Here is a 27159-nt window from a genome sequence, read left to right as displayed (position 1 = left end):
CATAAATCGATAGTTTAAAAGAGAGTTGTCATCGGACACTACACCCCACCCTAAAGTACACCAATCAGCTCAGAATCACTTTCAGAGTCGATATAGCTAAGTCCGTCTGTGCATCCATGTAAACCTCGGTTCATTATTTCATACAAACGTATCCTCGAATAGGTGTTTTGAGCTTATAATTATGTTAAATCTTGTAGAATCTCTACAAAAATCGGCAAATCTTAGTTTTATATAAGTTTAAATTATACTGCCGATCTTTGACCCTAGCCCCCATACAAAGTCGCCTTCATCGTAAATCGCTATACCAAAATTTATACGGATAGGACCATATTTACCTTTGCCCCCATATAACCCCTCTATCAGAAAATCACTTTTTTGGTAGCAAATTGTTAAAACATTTCGGAATTAAGGAAAAATGCTTAAAGCTACGTTCACAATGCTGGAGTACTCCACACTCCAGCAAATTGTATTTCTTTCTTTTTCATACCAAATTGGTATTACCAATATAATTTCAAATTTGACTCATTTTAATCCACTCCAGAGTCAAACAATTTCTACTCCAGAGTGTAGATTATTTTCACTCTGGAGTTAACATAAAAATGTTAATGCTAACATGAGAAATGTTAATTAAATAAACAAACATTTTGTAAAAAATAAATAGAAAAAAATATTTTTGTGTTCTTGGAAAATTATGTTTTTTTGCAGGTTAATCCGAAAGGACTTTTATACATACAGAGGAAAGGCCAGGTTGATCACTATTTACAAGAGACAGGTTACAAAGGATAAGTATTGGACAGGATCGACATTGGTAACTGTTCATAAAGGGGCATGGGTGATTGCAGAGGAATTGGGAGATTGTTATACATAGGGCTCAAATAGAAACAGAGCATCATTCAAAAAATAATTTGATGGAGAGGAAGTAGAAATCAGACATGAAAAAAACTCAAACAAAACAAAGAAAAATAGGTTGCAACTTTTAAAGTTGATGGTATATTGCACGGTTTGTTCCATCTACATACATATATATTAGCAATTAAAAGATGAACTTTCGTTACAAACTAACAGAAAGTGCAAAATAAATTTGCAGCCACGAATGAAATTATTTTATTCTAAAACTTGCAGGTCCTTGTTGGATCGAAATATTGTTTAAAAGGCTTCAAAAAACCAAACTTTTTCTCAAGATATAAATTTTAATAAACAGTTATTATTTTCAATATTTTGTTTATTTTTGTTGTTTTGACAATGTACATTATTTGACAAATTATTTAGAAAAATTTCCTCTCTGTATTTTGAACAGTCAACATTTTTTTGCTGGAGTGCAGAGTGGAGTACTCCAGCATTGTGAACGTAGCTTTATTATTAGAAAAATAATCCACATTTCTAACATACTCACTGATGTAAGGTAACATATGGTCGGTCATGCCCGACTATACATTCTTACTTGTTTATTAAATGTAAACGTTTCGTACTGACAAGCGTTATGTCCAAAGCATCCGAACATACATACATATATTGCAAGAAAGAATGGATATATTGGATTTTTATCTTTAATAGATAGAGCCCTTTATTTTTTGTCAATAAAATCACTAATTTTGTGTGGACATTAGAATCAGAAATAAAATCGATGTGAGTTAGGGCCGTTTGCGTTTCAGGTGACGATATGTATGTTGCCATATTGGATACGTGAGTTTTTATTGTTGATTTTCTGTTGTGTTTAAAATCAGACAAATTTATATATTCAAAATAATTATATATCCAAAATCTAAGCAAACATGTAGAATGTCAACACGAAATATTACTTGAACACGAAAAGCCAAATTTATCACATGACAGTAATAACAATCACCCTTATTATTTAAGTCGTTGTCGACACCAATTCGACGTCGACAGTAAAAACAGATTTTTTTTGTAATTTCCTTTTTTTTTATTATTTTAAGTCAAGAAATATGTTTTAGTACGAGTTAAAACCAAGATTAAGTCGACACAACTCAATTTCTGTCGACGACTCATAATTGGTGTCGACGGCGATTTAGTGTCGACAACGACTTACATAATAGGGGTGAAATATTCCTTGTTAAGAATTTTTAAATGAAAAATATCTTTGGATACTTATTGAATTGTAGTTTTAGTTTTTTTGTTCTGAAAACAGTTATTTTTTTAATTATGCACAAAAATGATTGTTTATTATACTCTAAATATTAATTTTAGAATAAATATTAACATTCAATTTAATATAAATTTGATTAAATTGAAAGGAGGCGTGGCAGTTATGTTTGTTTATACTACATAAAAATGTGTATACAAATCTTAAAAGCAACCGGGAACTGTAAAAACTTATTATTGATTCTTTGATTCGCGTTTTAAAAGCAAAAAAATACAACAACAAAAATTTTAATTAAATGCTAAAAATGGTATCAAACAATTCTATTTGTTTCTATATGTAATTTAAAAAACTGGTTATAAAATAATACTACTCAAATTAGTGTGACGTTTGGTATAAAACTACAATGCTAATTATATTAGCCAAATCAGTAAACGTTACTGACGCGTCTTATCGGTTCAGGGGTTCAAGTGACGAAGTAATTCGATTATGGTGAACCATGATTGATTTAAAACTATTGGATTAATTTTAAACCTAGATATTTGGGTTATTTTTTTATCAAGAAGTGATGTAAACAAAAATATCTACACAAAAAACGAGTAAAATAAGAATAAATAATGTAGTACTAGTTTTTTCAACATATTAGCGAAAAGAAAATGCCTATTACTTTGTTATTTGTCTAGAAGAAAAGATTTTGTCGAAATCTTTAGAAAATAAAATTTTAATTGTGCAATGTTTCAAAAAATTAAAAAAGTCCTATTATTTACCCAATTTTACACTTTTCAATCGATTTCCGGCAAAGGTTTGCGATTGGGGTAAAATTTTACACTAACTGAGTTTTATACACTAATGAACAAAATAGGAACCTTCCAAACAAAAATAAAATTATAAAACTGTAGTATTTTTAGCATTATTAGCAATTCTAAAGAAAAAATAAATAAATTTCTATAAGACATTCGTTTATACGCATTTTACAGTTTTTTAAATATCCATAAAAATAATTTGTAAATTTGTCTTTTTCTTATGTTAACATGTAGTAAGACCTCCATAATAGATTTTGGATAGGTCAATTTTTTAAATCGCTTCAAAAATAATTTTCGGAGATAATGCTTAAAAAAAATGTTATGTTAAATGCTAAAATAAAATATTTTTTTGTTTATAAACCTTTTCAGTGAAGATTTTAAGAATGATTTGTATTGGTTGTGTCCTAAAATTGCGCCTGGTTAAGTAAGAGAATTAAAATCTCTGTCGGAAAATCAATCTAAACTCTGGTCAAATACCCATTTTTGGATAGAAATTGTATCTCGAGTCGCAATTTTTCATTATTTTTTCTGCTAAGCAATCTTCTACTAAATCAAAGAATATTCCAAATCTAATTTTGGGTGAAAAAAATCCGATGGAAATCTGTAATTTGTATAAGAAACATGTCTAATGCACCACAATTTCCCAGCCGAAATGTAATTTGTATTTTTAGCGGTGCTTTGGTTCAATTCGTACAATACTCTATTGTAACGCCCTAGACAATACAAGTTAAACTTATTTTCACTTGAAAATATTAACTAAATAAATCTTGATTTACAAGCAATCTTTGACACAGTAATGACTAAATCAAGGATGATAGATCTTTTATAAGTATAATTTTTGTATTTATTTTATTAAGAAAATAGGGATTTTGTGTCATAATTTTTAGTTTTTTGTAACATTACTCTCGTAAAATCGATTAAGGAAGCCATTTAATAATAATAAAAATAATAAAAAATCTTGCTTAAAATAATCCTTAATTTTGACGTTTTGATAAAATGTTTCCTAATTTAGTTTCGACAGCGCACAGTGGTATAGGAAAAAAAAAAAGAGGGAAATAATTCGGTAACTTCTAAACGGTTAATCCGATTTTAATGAAATTTGGTATGCACAAAGAGGAGGTGTTGTCGAGTTTAGGTTTTGAATTTGGACCTTATAGGCCAACCAGGGGCCCGGCGGGGGGTCCTCAAATTAGGACACCTCGGCTATGTTAAATTTTTAAAACGATCCTATTTCTTCATTTGAGTTCCGATTTAAAAAAATTTCGTATATAGAATCTCCTCATCGAGCACTATAAAAAATGTCGTCGTAGCAGTAAATTATCTCTTATAGTTTAGGAGATATTCGCATTTGAATATTAAAATTTTAAAATTTTTACCGTCCTTACTTTAGTTTTTTTGATAATAGCAGGTCCAAATATTTCCGATTTTCGCCATTTTTTTTTATTTGCTTAACAACAAGTTTATATACCAAGCAGTGAAAGAATTATGTAAAAATCATGACTGAGTCCAAAGTTATAGGCATTTAAATTTAAAAAATTAAAAAAAGGCGATTTTTTGTCATTTTTTTGGGAAAAAAGTATCTTTTTCTTTTTAAGTTATCTAAGAAGATGTATATAGAATTTATACTTTTTGGAAAGCTGACTTTACATAAAATACGATAAATGAAACAAAACCTAAAAATTTTTGATACCGAGGGGACCAGGTCCATCCAAAAAAACCCTATTTTTTATGGAAAATTAAATTTTGAGCAAAAATTCTCAAATCGCATAGTCGATATCAAATTATAGTGACCTGTTTTATATGACCCAATAAGTTCTTAATCATTTTGTAACGGGTTTCGATAACCCCGCCCCTGGTATGGATATAATAGGCAAAAAACCAAAAAATCCCATTTTTGGGATTTTTTAAAACTTTTTTGGGAATTCCGGGATTTCTAATAAGAAAATTCGAAATTTTTATTTAATTTTGGATTTTGAGTAAAAAAATCTACCTAACTGTAAAATTTCATCAAAAAATATTCATAAATAAAATTTTTATTGCAATTTGAAAAATTTGTATCTTCGCAAAAACTGAATAAAAAACATTTTTTAATTTTTTTTAAAAAAAGTATTCCGCGAATTTTTTAATTTTCAAAAATTATATACAGTTTTGAAAAATAGACAAAATTACCTTTCCATTGATATATAACATGCCTACCTAATGTTTTTTAAGTGACAAATTAATTAGGGAAAACTCAACATCTTTTAGAAAATTTACCTAGCACTATTATTTTCATCCATATATGTAACAAATTTAAGAGTTAACCTTATGGATGACATAAGGTGCTCGATGTGCTCGATGAGGAGATTCTATATACGAAATTTTTTTTAAATCGGAACTCAAATGAAGAAATAGGATCGTTTTAAAAATTTAACATAGCCGAGGTGTCCTAATTTGATGACCCCCCGCCGGGCCCCTGGTTGGCCTATAAGGTCCAAATTCAAAACCTAAACTCGACAACACCTCCTCTTTGTGCACACCAAATTTCATTAAAATCGGATTAACCGTTTAGAAGTTACCGAATTATTTCCCTCTTTTTTTTTTCCTATACCACTGTGCAGCGATCAAATCGCAATTTCTACAAATAATATATCTTTTCTATTATTTAACAACTATGGTGTATTCAATCCAGTTTCTGAAAAAAATTACAATAAACCCAAAAATGGCTTCAAAAATCAAAGAAAACATGTTGCGTACAAACGATAGTCTATCACTGTATACTTAGTACATACAAATTTATTTTTTCATTTCGTCGTAGACCCAAAAAGTATACACATTAGGGTGTCCCGTGGGCGTCATGAAATAACTCCCCACAAAATAACTCCCCAAAACAAAAATGAAATAAGTCCTCAATTTTTGGGGACTTATTTCATTATGAAATAATTCCCCAATTTAAAAATGAAAAAAACCCCAACGAAATGAAATAACTTCCTAAATTAAAATGAAATAACAACCCATTTTTTGGGGATTTATTTCATATGAAACAAATCCCTAATTTTAAAATGAAATAAGTTCCCATTTAAAAATAACAAATTATGGAACAAGTTGGTTTTAGTGACATATCTAAAAAATGTAGATCGCTCATACTTTCGTGTGAGGCTTCAAAGTTTAATACATTTCAGTTTAATCGCTTAATAAAGATTCCCTTAATAGCCGGACTGCGGCCGGGCGCAAGAACTTTCTACTCTATGGTATGTCCAATAACGGCTTCGCTGGCCGGACGCAAAGATTTGCCGCTCTATAATATGACCAACACCGGCTTCACTTAGTAAAGATTTCCTAAATAGCCGGCCTAAGGCTGAACACTCTTGATACGGAGAGAGTGTATTCTTAGCGAAGACGGTGTCCAATGTACTCCAGAAGATAAAATCCTTGCGCGCGGCCGAAGGCCGGCTATCAGACATATATTTTTTTATTTCGTGTGATAAAAGTAATATAATGGAATAACTCCCCAAAAATATTTTTAGCGATTTATTTCATTTTTGAATTTTGAGGAATTATTTCATAATGAAATAACTCCACATTTTTAATGTGAAATAATTCCCCAAAAAACGAATTAAATCCCCAAATTTCGTTGTTTTTGCTTTCTGAACAAATTTTTAGGGAGTTATTTAATTTTTGTTTTGTGGAGTTATTTCGTGGGGAGTTATTTCATGACGCCGTCCCGTGGACCACTTTTTAGGAAGAATACCTCTAAAACTATACGTTACAATGTACTAAATACGAGATAAATAAAAAAACAATTTTTTTGAAAAGATCCTCAGTTCCCTTTCTGCGATTGAAAATGTTGTTCTCAGTACAATAAGTTCAAAAATTTTTTTCTGAAATCTTTTCGAATTGGATGTCAAAAATTCCTTAATTTTAAGCTTATCGCGGGAAAAATAATTAAAATTTTTGTAAGTGTATTTCTGGTCCGCAAAACGACTTTTATTGTATTATAAGGGGCATATAAAATTAAAAAAAAAAATTAAAAATGCTAAAATGGACTAAACCAAATGCCAAACTATTTTTAAATATTTTTCTGTATGAGCTAAAAATTACGACAATTTTGACACCCATTTCGATAAAAAGCGAAAACAATATGCCTCTCCAACCCACTAAAAATCTTTTTGTGGACCAAAAATATTCTACAAAAATGTTAAAATTATTTTTCCCATAATCAGCTCAAGATTACAAAATTTTTGAGACAAATTTCGAAAAAATCGAAAATATTTTATTTTTCAAAAACTATACTAAGGTCAAGATTTTCAATCGCTGGTAGGGAACTGAGGACCATTCCAAAAATATGATTTTTTATTTTTCTCATGTTTAGTACATTAATACACATAGATTGAGGGGTATTCCTACATGAAATTCTTAAAAAGGCTGTTCCTCGGGACACTCTAATACACATTCTTTGTCTATAGTAGACTCATTCTATTTAGGCCGCAAATTTGGACCAAAGTTAACACAAGAAATCAGTTTCATTTTTAAAATCGAATCGATTTGAATCTACAAAAATTGTGTTATATTCAATTTCTGCGGCTTTTCATACAAATTATCATATTTTTTAAATTGATTCTTTAAAATGTAAAGTATTTTGTTGTCTGCGTAATATTTTTCAAGAAAATAATAAACCATTCCTCGATCGAAATTCATCATACCTTTTCAAATCGTTCGAATTCCATCACATACCGGAATATTTATTTTATTTCGGCACAGTCAAATATAAAATTTATTTTTTAAATGATATCTAGAAGGTTTTGCATTTCAAGCTTTCTACAAATCTGCGTGATAACGGTAAAGGTAAATTAAATTATTCTGAATGTAGATAACATTTTCCAAAGAAAACGTTCATTTATGATTTAAATTGATATTCGAAGGATTGAACATGATATGTATTTTTATTTTGGAAGTATGTATGTTAGTTACCAAATTTCTGAAATTATGATAAGATAAAATTGATAAAAGTTTTTATTTAAGAATTGGAATAAATTGGATTGCTTTAGTTTAAATTTATCTTCTGTCGATTAATTTCCACAACAATTTTGTTCAAAAACATGAAGATTTAAGATTTTCATGTATAAAATAATTAAATTTATGTAATGCTGAAGGCCCGAAAAATTCCGGGATTGCAATTTTCAAAATTCCGAATCCCGGGATTTGTAAAAGCCAGTCCCGTTTGGCAACCAGCAGAATATGTCCCTAAAATCTCTTTTGCTCTGTGTGACGCCACAAAAGGTTAAAATTGATTGTATGTTTTGAACATAATAGGGTTTATGATGGGAAAATAAAAAAATATGTTTAAAATTTATGTTTACTAAAATAAAATTAATGCTATTTATACAATAAGGGAGTTTATCAACAAGTGGAAATTTTACAACATTCAAAAACGAATAATTGATTACTTCAGGACAAATTTGTTTTAATTTTTTCAAAGGAAAGTTGACGTCACGAAAATTGAATAAAGGGGTACAGTAAAACAACGAAACTGTGAATGTCGTAATCTTGCTTATTAATTTCATTCATAAAATAAAATATTTTTATTTTTACGTTCTTGTTGAGAGGTTCGTCTATGACCATGTTGTGTACCATGAATGAATATTGAATGAACAATATTACGCCAATCTCAGATCCATTTTTACTGTTTTCTTTTACTTACTTTTATGACGTTGAAAAAGTCTTTTGTGTTTTGTCTTCTAAGCTAAATACTTACTTTTTACATTAAATGTGAAATCAAATAGTTCAAAATGTAAAAGATTAAGTCAAATAAAACAATTTATTGTCAAAAATTATTTAAGACAAATATTCATATTATTTCTGAATTTTGTAAAATTTTAACTTATATAAATTTCAATTATTGTATAAATATCATTAAGATTATATCATTTTATTAAACTATATTAGCGATGGTCTATGGGCTATATAGTTAAAATTATAGCGAAACAACGATGCAATATGTATATTCAAAAACTAATATTTGAACCGTTTATGGCCACATTCTTCACAAATTTTTGCATTCTAGCAGCCTTTCTAGTGACCGACCCCGGTATAACGAAAGATACAATGCCAGGCCTATTCATAAAATCGAACATTTCGTTATGATTAAAATAAGGCAATGGAAGGTAGGAAGACTATTTTCAAATCTTTTAATCCACCCATAAAGTTTGACTATTTTTTTTACTTTTTCTACGAATGCAATATATTATAATTTTAAAATTAAAAATTTTAAGAATGAAATTGATTAAAATTTGTTGAAAACAAAAGCTTTTCTTTAAAAAAGGGAACATTTTTTCATTTCGAAATTTCTTTATTTTAAGAAAATTACAGAATTAATTAACCTTTTTAACGGTGTATAATTCAGAGAAAAAAAATCAGTAATTCTGTTGACAAACCAATTTCATTGATCTCTTTATGAGTAAAATAATCCATTAAATAAAGATTTTACATTCAAATGTATGACTACTAAATTTTCTTGCTATTTCTGAGAATTATTTTTTATAGTAAAGAAAGACGTTTGTATTGTATATTTCAAAAAACTGTGTTACCCATTCGTTTGGCTTTAAATCTTCATTTTTTGTATGGCTTCTGAAATGTACTCATTCATTCGTAAAGGTACTCAATGATAAACTGAATATATCACACTTTTTGTAGCTATGTATATATTAGGGGTGTCAATTATTCGTGCTTAAAATTATTCGAATAAAAATGTACTATATTTCTTTCATTCGAGTAGTCGATTAAATTTTAAAAATTATTCGATTATTCGAACGAATAACGAATACAAGTTTTTATTCGAATAATTTAAAAATATATAAATAAAATTTGCCAAACACCTTCAAAATCTTACGATACGGGTAAAAAACGGGTTTCGTACATTAATACACTTATAAATCAGTAACTTAATTCAATCTCAACCTATTTTAAATTTCTCAACGTATTTAAAAGTGGAAGCTGAGGACTTTATAACGATATATACGATGTTTAACTACCCTGTTTTCAGACGTTTTTACTGGTTTATATAAGAAAATAGTACTACATATTTATTAATGTATTAAAAAATTATGTCTATTCTGGGTAAAACGCAATTTGTTTTTTATTGACCAAGTTATTGATGTTTTTCTTACAACAAAGTTGTTCAAAAACCAATTTTCGTAAAGATGCTTTATATGAGGCAATAGGGTTACATATGCAATAAAATCGATAATAAAACTAATACTTAGGGGTAGGTTGAAAGGACAACTTGACCAAGACATTCGATCTGGTGTGATCAATGTTTCAAAGTCTCCGACATATTGTGTGTCCGATGATTGTTTATAGCCTTCCAATGTGTTCAGGAAACAGGGTTCAGTATACTTAGAAATTGTTGTCTTTCTTGTGAAAAGACAGATACTTAAAGAACCAAATGAATTATTGTTTATCTGTTTTACTTATTGCTTATATTTAGATTTGTTTTACAAAATATTGACATGATTTCAATGCTATATATAATAAAATATTCGTAAAAAAGTAATATTTAAATATTATTCGAATATTCGATTAATCGACAAAGATTGTTCGAATTATTCTTTGTCCTAAATTGGAAATTTTTTATTCGTTCGAAGAAAAACATTTTTTTTCCTCGATTAATCGAATTATAATGTAATGCAAAGCTACAAAATTGAATTTGAGACAAGTATACACATACATACACTATGCCACATAAGTCTACAAACGATGTTTTTGTTCGTTTTTTCCGATTATTGTAAATGTTATGTTTTGTGGCCTGGAAAATGGTATTGAAAATATTATAATTTTTATAGGAACAATAATCCGAACATGAATTTCCATGTTTTGAATAACAAAATAGTTCAAATCATCGGAAAACTGCATCCAAATGCCAAACTGATGTATGTGCAGGACAATGACATTTATTTTTCTGATGCTAAGGTAATAATAAATATAATAAATAAAACACTCTCCCGAACATTCATTGGTCAAAACGTTCAAAATTTAAAAGTGTATTTGAAGCAATAAGTCCACGGGATACATCCGTGGTCAGTTATCCCTTTTAAGAGATTAATGGGCAAACATGTCGAAATATTTATCCATAAAAAGCTCACATTTAATATCAAAAAGACCAAAATAGAATATATTACCAAAAAAAGAAACTTTCGAAAAGTAATTTATTTTGTTATTAAACATTCAAATTCGTCGTTTGTAGACTTTTGTGAAATTCAAAAAATTTAGTTTTCTTTTAAAATTGAAAAACGATGTCTTATGATTTAGATTTCTCAAAACATAACATTTACCAAAATGTAAAAGAATTTTTAATTTTTCTTAAACACATCGGAAAATACCGAACAGAAACATCGTTTATAGACTTATGTGGCATAGTGTATGTGTGTGTGTTCTGGATTTCTCGCCATTTTAAATTTACAATATTTCGCCCCAAATTTACAATGTGATGCTTCCATTTTCACTTAGTTTTACAACTATTTTGATAAGTTAACGTAACATGGTGGTTTACCTACTACGTGCAAACCCTTATGACAAAGATTGAACCCCTTTGATGCCAATATACATATATAACTTTTTTATGCAAAAAAATCCTTTTTAATGGCAGTTTACAATTTCTTACATAACTTTTAAAGAAATTATGGCATTTGAAAAATTAAACCAGATTTCGATAGAAAAGATTAATGGGTTTTTCAACATAGTATACATTTTTGAAAGTAGATAAAACTAAATGAAAGGCTTTATAACTGCCATTCTTATAGTAAATAAGCGATATGTAAATTACACAGACTCATTCTGCATGGAAAGCAAAATCGTGTTTTTGATTTTCCTCTTAAAATTTCCTTGTTTTGTAATGATTCGCTAGGACGATTTCAACGATGTATTAACATAATATAACACCTATGTATACCATAATTAAAACTTTAATGTTAAAAAATACTTTTTTGAATAAGTACGGCACAGAAACGTTTATAGCTATATTCAAAAAATTTTAAAAATCAACACGATTTTGCTTTCCTAATATGCATATGTATGTACATGCTTTCTATATACATATGGGTAATTTCATGTCAAGTGACCCAACTCAAAAAATCGATTTTGACGAAATTTGCACCAAGGTTAGTACTATTGAATGGTAGGACAGACACAAATTTTCAGCTCTATCGGTCAAGAACTGCCGGACTTAGAGGGGGACAATGTTTTATTGAAATGAGTGTAACTTTTCACCTATCGGTCCTAGCAAAAATTGTATAAAGATGTTCATTTTTTTATTGTTTCCAAAAAAATTAATTAAAATTTTATTTTTAATATTTTTCTTTTTCAAAATGGGCCCTTTCTTCCTTAAAAGAAAGCTTATACAATTTGCTTTAAGGGCTTTATAGTCCCATAATGGGATGCGAGTGGGAAATCTAGCAAAAAAAAAATTTTTTAAGAAATTAATTTTTTTCACTATTTGCACTTAATTTGTTTCTGGCCTACTATCACATAGTACTAACGTTAGTGCAAATTTCATCCAAATCGGAAGACATCGATTTCAAAAGTTGGGTCACTTGACACGAAATTCTCCATATGTACACAGAGGGAAAAAATATACACGCCTGGTATCAAATTGATACAAAACTTTTCAATAACATCCATTGTCAAATGCATACATACATACATACATACATACATACATACATACATACATACATACATACATACATACATACATACATACATACATACATACATACATACATACATACATACATACATACATACATACATACATACATACATACATACATACATACATACATACATACATACATACATACATACATACATACATACATACATACATACATACATACATACATACATACATACATACATACATACATACATACATACATACATACATAAATTTTAGACAACGAATGAGCATAAAGTTTAGATTGCGACAACGAATTGTTGCAATGTTGACAAAGTTGCGTTGTCTACATTAAATGTTGTTGTTGTATGTATGTATATACTTGACAAAGGCTGTTATTGAAATATTTGGTGTTAATTTGGTACCAGGCGTGTATATTTATTTTTCCTTCTGTGTATGTATGTACGTGTGCATTTATTTTGTTATTGTTCTAAACTTATATGTATGTATTTCAGATACTATATTTTTCTTTTATTCCTTTTCACGTTTGATTTCCTAAGTAATTATTATTGTTTTTGTATGCATTTTCTTGTAATAAATTGTGTAAAAACCTTTTCAAAGTTATTTTTAGTAGTTTAACAATGTAGTGTTGACAGTACGTAACTACCATGCCTCCTCCTATTTCTTATAAGTGCAACATTTTGTAATCAATTATTATTATTATTATTATTATTATTCAAATTATTTTATTATTATGTTATTCTAACAATAATTTATTTTAACTCTGACATTAACCATCTCAATCATATAGTTTAAGATTTACATAATAATAAACAATATTTAAAATAAAAAAGCACATTACTAAGTACCAACCTACTATCTCATCATATACATTAAAATGTGTTATTACTAAATTATTTATTTTGATTTTTTTTAATCATATGTTGGCGTGTTCTTATATTAATTTTTGGAACTGCTTAAAAATCAAAAACCAATCAATCCATCATACTCCAACAATCCAACCATGTGACTGATTGATTTATTGACTGAAATTGTTTGTTACATAATACATTAATTCGTAATTATGAAAAAACTCAAACACATGATATTTAAAAAACCATGCCAAAAATCAAACTAAAACTAAATTTTCATAAAAAACCCAATTACCTCGAATTCGATTGAATAATACAAAAAAAATCAACTATACACTATACATAGATTTCTGTACCGGTAAGAACAAAAAACCAGTGTTTAAATTTTAATTGCAGTTTAACATTTACCTGATTTTTTACATAACAAAAAAATTAATAATAACAATAAAAAATTGTGTTTTACGTTTACATGTGTATATACTACTGGATCCATACATACGTCAAAATTATATAATAAGTAGATTAATTAAATATGTATAAAGGTACACCAAAAACGAGACTAGATTACCAAATCTTACAAATATTAATTTTATTAGTGACAACGAAGCCTCTTTTATGATATTTAATAATAATACTAGTTTTTTAATAATATCGAAAAATTAATATAACATTGTTAAACTCGGCAATGCCGAATATTATGTACCCACCATCAAAGCAAGTATAATATTGAAATTTAGAAATAGACTAGAGTAAATTAGAGAAAAAAGTTATTAACTTAACTGCCGGTTTCTCTAAATGCGAAAGAACATTTTCATACTTACAAATGTATTGAAAACAACAAATAAATTTAAAATTTTGTTTTTGTTTTCAATATATTTATAAGAAAGAAAATGTTGTTTCGATATTGTGCAACAGGCAGTAAATCATATTTGTTGCCATTTATTGCCATTAATTATTGTCATCAATTATTGTCAAATTTTATCACTATACTGAAAATTTTTGAAAGTTAGTCGATTTCTTAAGGAAAACTTATACGGCTAATAATAAAATTTTGCAAAAAAAAATTGTACAACATTTTATAATATTTATCATTATTACACGTTTTAGTGTTAGAATTACTCATGAGAGTAATCGATACAAAACATATGCCATTTCTAAGCATATTTTGTAATTAGTAAAACACTTATGTATGTTATATAAGTTAAATTTCTAAATAATTATTTTCTGATTACATTTACCAGACTATCACTGAAAAAACTCCACAAACAAAACAACTTGTTGAAGTAATGAGAATGTTATATTCGGCTGTGCCGAATCTCATATACCCACCATCAAACCGTATGCCGTAAAAGGAATGCTCGCCTATAAACATCAGGATGATATCTGCAATATGGCTTAAGTCAATTATGGACCGAGCTCTTTTGAACTAACAAAATATTAATTTTTAAACACAATATATTTTTGTTAAATACTTGTTTACATTGAATATCATCGATGTACTCGCATTTTTATGTCAGTAATTAGCATTAAAGTAATTTTCTAAATAGGGCTTATATGCGGGTTAGGGTGAATTACCACATTCCGTATGAAATTCGGTAGCAAGATTAACGTTCGTATTAAAGTTTCTTATGTCGAATTTCATAACCGTATTTCATATCTCGTAGTTTTAAGTAATTTTCTGAAGGATATCTTATATGGGGGATAGAATCTATTATGGACCGATCTACATACAATTTGTTAGAGAGATTTTGGCTCATGAGGAAATTACTTGTGTCAAATTTTATCGCTATACTCATATTTTTACCCAGTAATGAACGTTAAAGTCATTTTCTGAAGGGGACTTTGTATGGTCAATTATGGTAGAGAGATTTTGACTCTTATTAAACTTATGTGTTGCAAATTTCGTCACTATATTTATATTTTTAAGCCAGTAATGAGCGTTATAGTCATTTTTAGAGGGGGATCTTTTATGGGGGGTAGGGTCATTTATCGGCCCCTTATTTATGTCGAATTTTATCGCTATACTCGTACTTCTAAAACAGTTATGCCCGTTAAAGCTGTTTTTTGGAGGTCCACTTGTATGGGGGCTATGCGAAAACGTGAACCGATATTGCCCACTTTCAATATGAAGCAAACCTTAGCAATAGGTAATAATTATACAAAATTTCAATTGTCTAGCTCCTCCCGTGTGGGCCCTATCGTGATTTCAACAGACAGACGGACATGGCTAGATCGTCTTAGAATTTAATAAGGACCCAAAATATGTATACTTTTATGGGTCTATGACCAATATTTCGATGTGTTACAAACGGAATGACAAAAATCCCATATCTTTTTTGATGGTGGGTATAAAAATGTATCTTCAACATTGAAAAAATATAATTATTTTCGCTTCTTCGAATGTTTTTAAATATAACTTCCTCAGAAGGTAAAAAAATTCAATTAGTGCTACTTTTGAAGTGGTGATAAACGTTATTCTTTTAGAAGTACTTTGTTTTATTTTTGCTGGGACACTTACATATTTATTTTGTTTCCGCAAAGTGATATATTTCTATGAAATTATTATATATGTATATATGAACAATTTGTGAAATAAATAAAAATATAAATGGGGAATTTCGTGTCAAGTGACCCAACCTTAAAAATCGATATATATATATATATATATATATATATATATATATATATATATATATCCTACTCGCATCCTACAAAGTAATCACAAAGCTCTTAAGGGCAATGGTCTAAGCTTTATTTTGAGCAAAAAAAAAAATACAACAGAAACGTCCATTTTTAAAAATAGGGGAAAATTAAGTGTCAAATATTGGAAAAAATTTCATTCTTGAGTAAAAAATGTTTTCTTTGATGGATATCCCACTCGCATCCCATTATGGGACTATAAAGCCCTTTAAGGAAATTGTATAAGCTTTATTTTAAGCAAAAAAAAAAAATAAAAAGGGCCCATTAAAAAAAAAAATTAAAAAAAAAATTTTGAATTAAACATTTTTTTTTGAAAGAATGAAGAAATAGCTATCTGAACTTCTTTGGACAATTTTTACTAGGTTCAATAGGTGAAAAGTTACACTCATTTCAATAAAACCCTGTATGACCAAAATGTCCAACTTTGACCCCCTCTAAGTCCGGCAGTTCTTGACCGATAGAGCTGAAAATTTGTGTCTGACCTACTATCCAATTGTACTAACTTTAGTGCAAATTTCGTTGAAATCGATTTTTTGAGTTGGGTTACTTGATACGACTTCTTTAATTTATTATTTATTTGAAGTTAATAAATACTTTTTGAATTCAAGCATATTTTTGTATTTATGTTTAAAAAAAGAACACAGAGTATACTTCTCTAAAGGTTTGATCAATGAGAATTGGCTTTCAATTCATGCGTAAAGTTGTGCCTTATTCGAGATGTTATAATTGCAAATCATGAAAAAATCTACTCAAGTCCCTGGGTTTCAACTGGAAATATAAATATGGATATATATATATCCATAAGTTCGTATAGTTTTCTAATTAGCTGTAATTAAGTGGCATAGGAAACAGCCATGAAATAAAATTAATGATTTGATCAGTAATGATGAACATATTACAGTTTTATGCCAATTGTCACGCAATTTTGAAATAGTGTTTATAAAAATATTAAACTTTCTTACCTTTAGAATTTATTAGATCAGTATTTTTAACATAATATGAGGGTTATATGTATAAGCAAAGGCTGCGATCTAAATTTTTTCATGAACTAAACTAATAATGATACATAGATAGATACATAGATATCAGTCAAAAAAATCTAGAGCCTAAATCTATGGATGGAACACAAAGCTTTCCTTTGGATATGGTTCCTTTTGCTACTTTCAGTTTTAGAGATTGCTACGATTGTTTCGCTTAAATTTTTTTTCTAAAGAATATATTAATTTGTAGGTGCATTTCTTGCATGTATCTTAAAAGATATAACCGAGGTTGAACCATTATTAAATGTCAAAAGATTGGTCTTCAGAAGACATAACAAGCTCTATTATAAACCTCAAATATGACCAAAAATGGTATTTTTTGTGTTATCGCTCTATTATAAACCTCAAATATGACCAAAAACGTTATTTTTTGTTAATTTTATGCCAGATTGGCAATCTAAAATTTGTTGGCCTGTGTTATCTACTAGATGAAACAATAATATAAAGAATATTGTTCAATATTATGTTATTTTAATATTGTTATTTTTGAAGATACAAAAATATATTTCACAAATACTTTCTGGAATGTTTGAAAGAACATTTTGTTAAAAACCATTAAATAACAATAATTATTTCCTTATAAATGCTTTGCCAATTTCTGAACTAAAACGACACGTGTTAGTTAAAGTTATAAACATTTAGACTTCTTTAAATTGGAAAAAAAGTTGAAAAATACAGCCAAATACGTATTTAAATATATAGTGAAATACAGAAATCTTGGAAATAATATTTATTTTTAGTAATCTCAAATGGGGTAAAGATTAATTTTAATATTTTTTGTTATTATTTTTTTACATTTAAGCCCGCGGATGCAATACGAGAGACTGAGGTGTAAATTTTTACTTATCAAAATGCAAACACAAAATGATACTTAAGCATTGTAATAATATACATCATACAATATTTATTAACTACAAAAATAAACTAAAAGCAAGCGAATAATAATAACAGCAATAATTATTAACGCAAAAAAAATCTTTAAAAAATGACAAAAAACTGAACAAATATAAAAAGAAAAACCAAAACAACATGAAACAACTTCTAAATTCATTACTTATTACAATTGCGTTCTTATAGCGCCGTAAAACTTTATTTGAATTCTTGAAATATATAATATACATACATACTATACTACGCAATTAATACAATAAAAGAATAATTATAACAATAATTTTTGTTTGCATCACAATTCTCTGGGACCAATCAACTATAATTATACAACTAATACTACTACTACTATTTTCCTACTAAATATTACTACTGTTACTACTTTTTTCTTCTCTTCAACTTATTTCAACCATGTGGCATTGTCACTAATCCACCATATTTGAAAGAATCTGATGAACTCTGTTTAAACTTAAAACATAACCAAAAACCGTACGTACTACAATAAAAATTATTAAATTGTATTTTTTTAAATGGCACGTATGTATATTTATAGTAATGTGTACCTACCAATCGAAGCATAGATTTTTAAATATAATTTCTACCTATGCTATTACCCAGCACCAAATTCATTCAGAATACACATCCTTCCAATTTGACCCCAAATCCCTGATAAAAATATTTTCGAACATCTGTCCCTAATGAAATATTCTTTTTTTTAGAAAATATTAGATTAAACTGCATACATGTACGATAGGATGCGTCGAGCTTTTCTCTCTGATCAACTTCTCATAGTTATCGCCTGAATAATATTTTTCAATTATTTTGAGGGTAAGAGCCCGCGCATCGCCGCCGAAGTTTTTTAATGCGTTTATATGGAAAAATTACACTTTTTCGAGTTTTTTTTTTCAACAAAATATTAATTTTTGGACAATTTTATAGCCAAAAAGATAGAAAAACTTAAAACTGGTTAACAAAGTTTTAGTTATTAAAATTTCGACACATAAAAGTAAATATATTTTTTTTTAGTTTTAAACAAGTAAGAGTGTTATATTCGACCGAATCTTATATACCCACCTTCAAATCGTATGCCGTAAAAGGTAGGTGATCTTCGAATTCACAAAATATAAATTTTTAAAAACAAAATTTATTGTCCAATTTTTTAACTATGAACATATATGCGAGGTAGGGTCAATTATGGACTGTTTGTCGTTAAATTTGATAGAAAGTCGCATAACACTTATTCGTTTCGAATTTCATTGTTGTTCTCGTATTTTTAAATACTTAAATAAATAATTATCTGAAGGGGAACTTATATGAGGGTAGCGATAATTATGAATCTGTACCCATACAATTTTGTACATAGATTTTTTTGGCTATGGTCAGATATAGACCAATCCTCATAAAAATCGGAATGATGAATTATAATAAAAAACATTTTATGGTGAGTACAATGATGAAGTACTCGTAATATTCTCATGGTGGCTTTATATATGAGGGGTAGGTTCAATTGTGGACCGATCCTCATAAAATCTTGTAATGCGATTTTCATTAATACAAAACTTGTTTTTGTCAAAATTTATCGTTTTTTAGGCCAGTAATTAGCGCTAAAGTAAATTTCTCAATGGAATCTTGAGGATCAATTATGGACAGATCCTTACAAATTTGGTAGAGAGATATTATCTTATATAAAACATATTTATGTCGAGTTTCATTATTATATTCGTATTTTTAAGCCAGTAATTAGAGAAGTTATCTGTAAGGGACCTTATATGGGGGGTGGGGTAAGTAACCGACCCATTCTGCATGAAAATAGCAAGGTAGATTACGTTCCCAGCAAAAAATAATTGATGTCATACTTTACAAACTACATCTTAATCACATCTTAAAATGCGATTACATATTTTTCACTTTTATAAACCAAATATTTCCTTACAAATGAAACCACAGTTAAAAGTGAGGAAAGAGATGTGGAAAAGTCATTACAAATAACATATTTGAAGTACATCAAGATTTGGTGAAAGAGTAGTGAAATTTACATAAGCGTGTCATTAAGAGAATGTGTTTTATTTTTGACATCCAAATATCGGATTTTTACTGCTTCTAAAAATAAGATCAGATGTAGTTCAAAGCTGCCAAAAATGAACAACATCCCTCCAATGACACGCTAATGTAAAATTCATAGGTTTTACACCCGAATTTGAAGCACTTCGGGTTACTAGTTGTGATGAAAATTCTACATCTTTTTCCACAGTTTTTTTTGCTGGGTTCCTATAAAAGTTGCTTATGTCGAATTTCTTCCCTATAGTCCTTTTTTTAAGCCAGTAATGAGCGTTAAAATCATTTTTTGAAGGGGTTCTTAAGTGGGGGTAGGTTCAATTAGGGATCAATTCTCCAAAAAATTGATAGAGACATTTTAGCTTGTATGAAACCTTTTTTTGTCAAATTTCATCAAATTTCATCAAATTTTTAAGGGGACCTTAATAGGGTTAAATATTTTAGTATAAAAAAAAAATTTGGTTCATTTCAAAATAATTTTTCTAATTTTAGTTAACAAATTATCATCCACACGAATTTTTCGTTTTTTATGACAATAATTCTTGAATTATACACTGAAAAAAAACATGCCTAATATATACGAAAAATGTCCTACATTGTACGAATCTTTCGTTGTTTCGAAATTCTTTCGTAGTATATACGAAAATGTACGAAATATTTTAGTATAATGCAAAATAATCTTGGAAAAATTAATTTACATAAATTGAAAAAAGTGAATAAATATTGTAAAATTTACGAATTATTAATTTATGCAAACATTTTTGTTAATTTTAAAATCATTTTTCTAATTTTAGTTAACAAATTATTCTCCACAATAATTTTAATTTTTTTTATGGAAATAGTTGGTGGATTATATTACACTTTTTCTAAAATTTTATAAAAATGTTGTAGTTTTATTTAATGATAACATAATTAACATCATTATGTTAAATTTCCGTTAAATTTACGAAAAAAAGAATATTACGAAAGGTTTTCGTACTTTCGTAAAAATAGAAAAGGTTTTTATTAAATAATATTTCGTACTATACACGAACCTTTTGTAAATATTACGAAAAAAGAAGTTACGAAATTTTTTTCGTAAAGTTAAGCATGGATTATTTTCAGTGTATTATACTTTTTCTTAAATTTTACAAGAAATGTTGTTGTTTTATTTAATGATAATTTTAATTTCGCTTAAATTTACGAAAAAGATTTTCTTCATGCTTTCGTAAAATTAGAAATAATTAAGTAAAAATGATATTATTACAAATTGATGCATAATTTTTGATCGATATTATTTCTGAGTCCATAGAGGTTATTGTTGATAATTTTTCTGAAATCTAGAATAGTCAACCCTTTGAAAACCGGGATCAAAATCATGTCAAGTTCAATTTAAGACCAATTTTTTAAAACTTAAAAAACATTTTTAAATATATACATATTTTGTAAAATTTATTTTCTTAAAGGATTGTTGGGTGTACATCGAGTATTTGCATAAAGTATGATTTATATATGGGGAATTTCATGTCAAGTGACCCGACTCAAAAAATCGATTTCGACGAAATTTGCACTAAAGCTAGTACTATTGGATAGCAGGTCAGGCACAAATTTTCAGCTCTATCGGTCAAGAACACCTTAGAATGGGTCAAAGTTGGACATTTTGGTCATACAAAGTTTTATTCAAATGAGTGTAACATTTCACCTATTGGTCTTAGCAAAAATTGTCCAAAAGAGTTCAGATAGCTATTTCTTCATTGTTTCCAAGAATTTTTTTTGTTATTTTTACAATTTTTTTAAATATTTTTTTAAATTTTTTTTTTCAAAATTGCCATTTTACTTTTTTTTTGCTTAAAAGAAAGCTTATACAATTTCCTTGAAGAGTTTTATAGTCCCAGAGTTTTTCGGAAATTGACCATTTCTAGAAAACCGGTTTGTCGATTAACCAAGTATTAAAAAACCGGTTAAACCGATTAACCGAAATGTTTGAAATCTTTAAAATATTATAGTATTTAGTTGAAAAATTTAATTTTGCGAAATATTATGAATTACTAAACATGAAATGTGCTTTTTTTTTGTATAGATATGGGTGTTTCCATGAGAAGGTCTACCAAGACTGAAAATATAAAAAACATTCTAACTTTCGCATGTTTGAAGATAATTTAACAAAATTTGATACAAGCTTAAGACGAAGTGTGTTGAAAATATTAAAAATCAGTCCATTATTTCTCTTAGGTCCCATACAACCGGATCCCTAAATAATGCTTTTGAACTCATAATTTCGTTAAATATACTATTATTTCTACAAAAATCGGCAAGTCTAAAATTTATATGATCATCAACCGTACTGCCAATTTTTGTAATAATTGGGCCTCATTTGACCCTAGTCCCCATACAAGGTAATTCTTCAGCAAATTTCTCTTATAAACACCAGTATTGTGTTCAAATTAGACATAAGCAAGTTGTATATAAACGTAAATCCAACCACAAAATTTCATTAGGATCGGTCCATTTTTAATCCTAGTTCCCATATAACACCACTTTTTTATTTTTATCAATCAATTGTAAGTTAATCGGTCGATTATGTCGGCCGTATTTTCTTACATACTTTGCATTTGTATAAGCGATTGTATATACATATATATTCAAGGGATCAACAGGAACAACATAAATTTCATGAAGGCACAAAATGTAGCGTTCAACATGTCGCGTTCGAACTTAATTAAAATTAAATTAAAAAAAAAACAACTTATATTTTTGTAGCGTTCGAACACCCTGTTTTTTTTGCAATTATCTTTGAATGCAAAAATTGTCCAAATTAAACTTAGCACCAATTATAGGGATAATTATTACTTTAAATGTGTTCGACTGTCGACAATAATATATCATAAGAAAACAAACTTATACAGATATGAAGATATTATTGATTGGTTAAGTATATGGAAATTGTCATAGGAGGGATACATTGACCTTTGAATATATTATGCATCTATATCAATAAAAAATGGTATGTCCAGGACTATCAAGTATAAATTGTTAATTTTTCATTGGTTTAAATGCCAACTTTTTACTAATTTCCTGATTGTCTGAAATTGTATATATACATAACATTTCCTAACTTTTGTTTAACAATCTTAGGTCCGATAACCGAGACTTAAAAACCGGATAACCCGGTTAACCGAAAATCAATGTTTAAAAAAAAACGGTTAGCAAAAAACCGAAATATGCAATAAAAACCGGTTTTTCGGTTAACCGGTTTATAAACACTAGCCTCATAATGGGATTAGAGTGGGATATCCATCAAAAAAATTATTTTTTAACTCAAGAATACATTTTTTCCAATATTTGGCACTCGCATCCCATTATGGGACTATAAAACCCTTTAAGGAAAATGTATAAGCTTTCTTAAAACGAAAAAAAAATAAAAATAAAAAGGGCCCATTTTGGAAAAAAATATATATTATTTTTAAAATTTAAAAAAAAAAAAAAAATTTTTTTTTTAATGTATGACCAAATGTCCAAATTTGACACAAAATTCTCGGGGGAAGTTTTAAGAACTAAAAACATCTGTAACCAAAAGTAACCAATCCCTCGCACTGGTGTAGTGTATTACTTCATATAACTGTTCAAAGTTGTATGTTGTCTACATTAACCTCGTGCTTTTTTATCACCTCAAGTGAGGTTATGTTTTATTGGTGAAGATCATAGAATACTGAAACGTTTATACCCTGGTGGAGACCATTAAAACTTCAACTTTACTGGTGGAGTACTATTAAAAATTCAAAATTTTCTAAAGTGTTTAAAGGTTTCCACCTTCCTATATGAAGATATAGGTCGACTTGGAGGATTTCCTTTAAACCAAGGTGGGATACCCTGGCGTTTTGCTTAAGAGCTCAGCCATCAAACTAAATAATCCCAAAAACAAGTAAGAGTGCTATATTCGGCTATGCCGAATCTTATATACCCTTCACCACAGTGTATTTAAAAAATATCAATTCCATAAAATTTTACTTTATTTCATTTTCCCGTTTATATCGTTATTATAGCAATATTTAAATAAAACAAGTAAAAGTGCTATATTCGGCTGTGCCGAATCTTATATACCCTTCACCACAGTGTATTTAAAAAATATCAATTCTACAAAATTTTAATTTATTTCATTTTCCCGTTTATATCATTATTATAGCAATAGCAAAACGAACAACAACAAACGAAATAACACACAAAAAAACAAGTTAGAGTGCTATATTCGGCTATGCCGAATCTTAAATACCCTCCACCAGCAAGCTACATTTTATTCAAACCCATCTAACTATCTAATTTTTAGATAACTCGCTAAAATTTTTGTCGAACTAATTTTGATTAGGTCTAGAAAAATTTAGAATGTTTTATCTATACACAGAACATACTTATATCGAATTTTATCCGGATATAATAATTTAATAACGAATTAAGTGGTATTAAGTGATTTTCAAAAGTTAACCTTATATGGGAGCTAAGACAACTTATGGACCGGTCCGGATGTCAAATTTCCGTATGTCAAATTTTATACCTACATATGTATAAAATGTGCGTTTAAGTAATTTTCAGAAATGGTCCTTATATGGGAGTTGTGAACAATTATGCACCGATCAGGAAACAATTTCGTATAGTGATTTATAAGCATAAAAAGATCAAGTCTAATTTTTCTCCAATAGCTTTATTAATCAATGAAATATGTGCGTTTAGGTGATTTTAGGAAGTGGACTTTATATAGGAGATATGAGCAATTAAGGGCCTATCCGGAAAAAATTTCGTAGAGTGATTTATGTAATGACAAAACATATAAATGTCGAATTTTCTCAAGATAACTTTATTTGACAATGAAATATGTGCGTTTAAGTGATTCTCAGAAGTGGACCTTATATGAGAGCTATGACCAATAATGGACCGATCCGAGAAAAAAGTGGTAAAATGATTTGTATGTACACAAAACTTATTCAAGTAGAATTTTATTCCTATAGCTTTAGAATTCAATGAAATATATGCGTGTAAGTGATTTTCGGAAGTGGACATTATATGGGAACTTTGACCAATTATGGGCCTATTCGGGAAAAATTTCGCAGAGTGATTCATATTTGGGCAAAACATGTTTGTGTCGAATTTTATCAAGATAGCTTTATTTGATAATGAAATATGTATGTGCTTTTAAGTGATTTTCGTAAGTGGGTCTTATATGGGAGTTATGACCAATAATGGACCGATCCGTAAAAAATTTTGTAAAATGATTTGTACGTACACAAAACATATTCAAGTCGAATTTTATCCCGATAGCTTTAGAATTCAATGAAATATATGCGTTTAAGTGATTTTCGGAAGTGGACCTTATATGGGAGCTATGACCAATTATGGGCCTATCCAAAAAAATTCGTAAAGTGATTCATGTTTAGGCAAAACATATTTGTGTCGAATTTTATCAATATAGCTTTACTTTACATTGAAATATGTGCTTTTAAGTGATTTTCGGAAGTGGGCCTTATATGGGATCTATGACCAATAATGGACCGATCCGTAAACAATTTCGTAGAAAGATTTGTATGTGTACAAAACAAATTTGTGTCGAATTTTATCCCGATAGCTTTATAATTCAATGAAATATATGTGTTTAAGTAATTTTCGGAAGTCGATCTTATATGGGAGCTATGACCAATTATAGACCTACTGATATCTACGTTGGTAGTATGATTTCTGTTTATATTATATTTGTATGTACAAAATTTTGTGTTGATACCGATATATTTGATTGAGTTATTAACGATAAACAAATTTCCGGGAATATATACCTTTGTATGGGGGCAATGGGAAATGTTGGATCGATTGTAAAGATTTTGAACATAATTGATCACTGCCCTAAAAAAATAAAGTGTGACAAAATGTATTGCAATATATTTGGTAGTTTCTGAGAAAACTTCAAAAATTTTTTTCGAGGTAGTCTGAAATTTTTACTCATAACTTTTTACGTTGTGAACCGATTTTGCTGATTTTCAATACCAATGCTTAGGATAATAATAAATATTTTGGTTGATTTCCTTTACTTTGTTTTAATGTGAGCGTGTTTTACACATACAGACAGACAGACGGACATAGCTAAATCGACTCAGATTTTCATAAGGACCCAGAATATATATACTTTGTTGGGTCTTAGATGAATATTTCTTGGTGTTACACACGGAACGACAAACTTATATATACCCTCTATCACCACTGATGGTGGTGGAGGGTATAAAAACAAATTACACAACGCAATTAAACCAACAGACATCCAAACATACGAAACTGAATACACCAAAAAAACAAAAACAATATACACAAGGCAATGAAACATACGAAACGAAATACTCAAAAAAAAAAGCAAAAACAAAATACATGAAACTAACAGACATCCAAACATACGAAACTGAATGCACCAAGAAACAAAAACAATATACACAAGGCAATGAAACACACAGCCATCCAAACATATGCAGTGTTGTTGTTGCTTATATCAAAGCATGAAAAAAATTGTCTTTTTATGAAATTTTCAGAGGTTGTCTCGGATTTTTGCTCATATCTCCGGTATTTATGGACCGATTTTGCTGATTTTATATAGCGATCTTCTCGAAAGCATGTCTAACAGAATTATTGAAGATTCGGATCTCGCCGATATCTGGGGTTCTCTAAAAACTGATTTCAACAAACACACAGACGGACAGACAGACAGACAGACAGACAGACGGACGGACATAGCTTAATCAACTCCGTTACCTATAAGGATCCAGAATATATATACTTTATGGGGTCGGAAAATTATATTATAGAAATTACAAACGGAATGACAAACTTATATATACCCTTCTCACGAAGGTGAAGGGTATAATGATATTTGTTTACGAGATGCTTGGTATTTTCTGATTTTTTACATAAATAATTCAAAATATTAACGAAGTTTTTTTCGTTTAATGGACATTTTTAAATATAAAAATGTAAAGAATAACAAACTTTGACAGCTACGTAAACCAGGCGAATTAAGAAAAAAAATTATCAGCTGATTGAA

The 27159-nt window shown here is 28.6% G+C and overlaps 1 protein-coding gene across 19 annotated transcripts in view; it reads left to right on the top strand.

The window, feature by feature from the left end:
* LOC119601032 (plasma membrane calcium-transporting ATPase 1) overlaps positions 1-27159 on the top strand; it is a 554548-nt gene that overhangs the window by 279101 nt on the left and 248288 nt on the right. For 3 of the 19 annotated variants that reach the window (XR_005231175.1, XR_005231174.1, XR_005231176.1), the window contains exon 17: positions 17971-18545. The exons of 13 other annotated variants lie outside the window; for them this stretch is intronic. Coding sequence is in view for 3 of the 6 variants with exons in the window: in XM_037951700.1 (XP_037807628.1) it covers positions 13775-13786 (12 nt within the window). In the remaining 3 variants the exon portion in view is untranslated. Of the gene's footprint in view, positions 1-13774; positions 13787-17970; positions 18546-27159 lie in introns of all 19 variants that reach the window. 3 more of the 19 variants (XM_037951700.1, XM_037951697.1, XM_037951694.1) reach the window with 1 other exon arrangement.

This window comes from Lucilia sericata, unplaced genomic scaffold (genome assembly GCF_015586225.1).
Source record: "Lucilia sericata isolate MDLA Ls3-8-SP2 unplaced genomic scaffold, ASM1558622v1 Contig000137F_arrow, whole genome shotgun sequence".
NCBI classification, from domain to species: domain Eukaryota; kingdom Metazoa; phylum Arthropoda; class Insecta; order Diptera; family Calliphoridae; genus Lucilia; species Lucilia sericata.
This window is presented reverse-complemented; position numbering and strand designations above follow the sequence as displayed.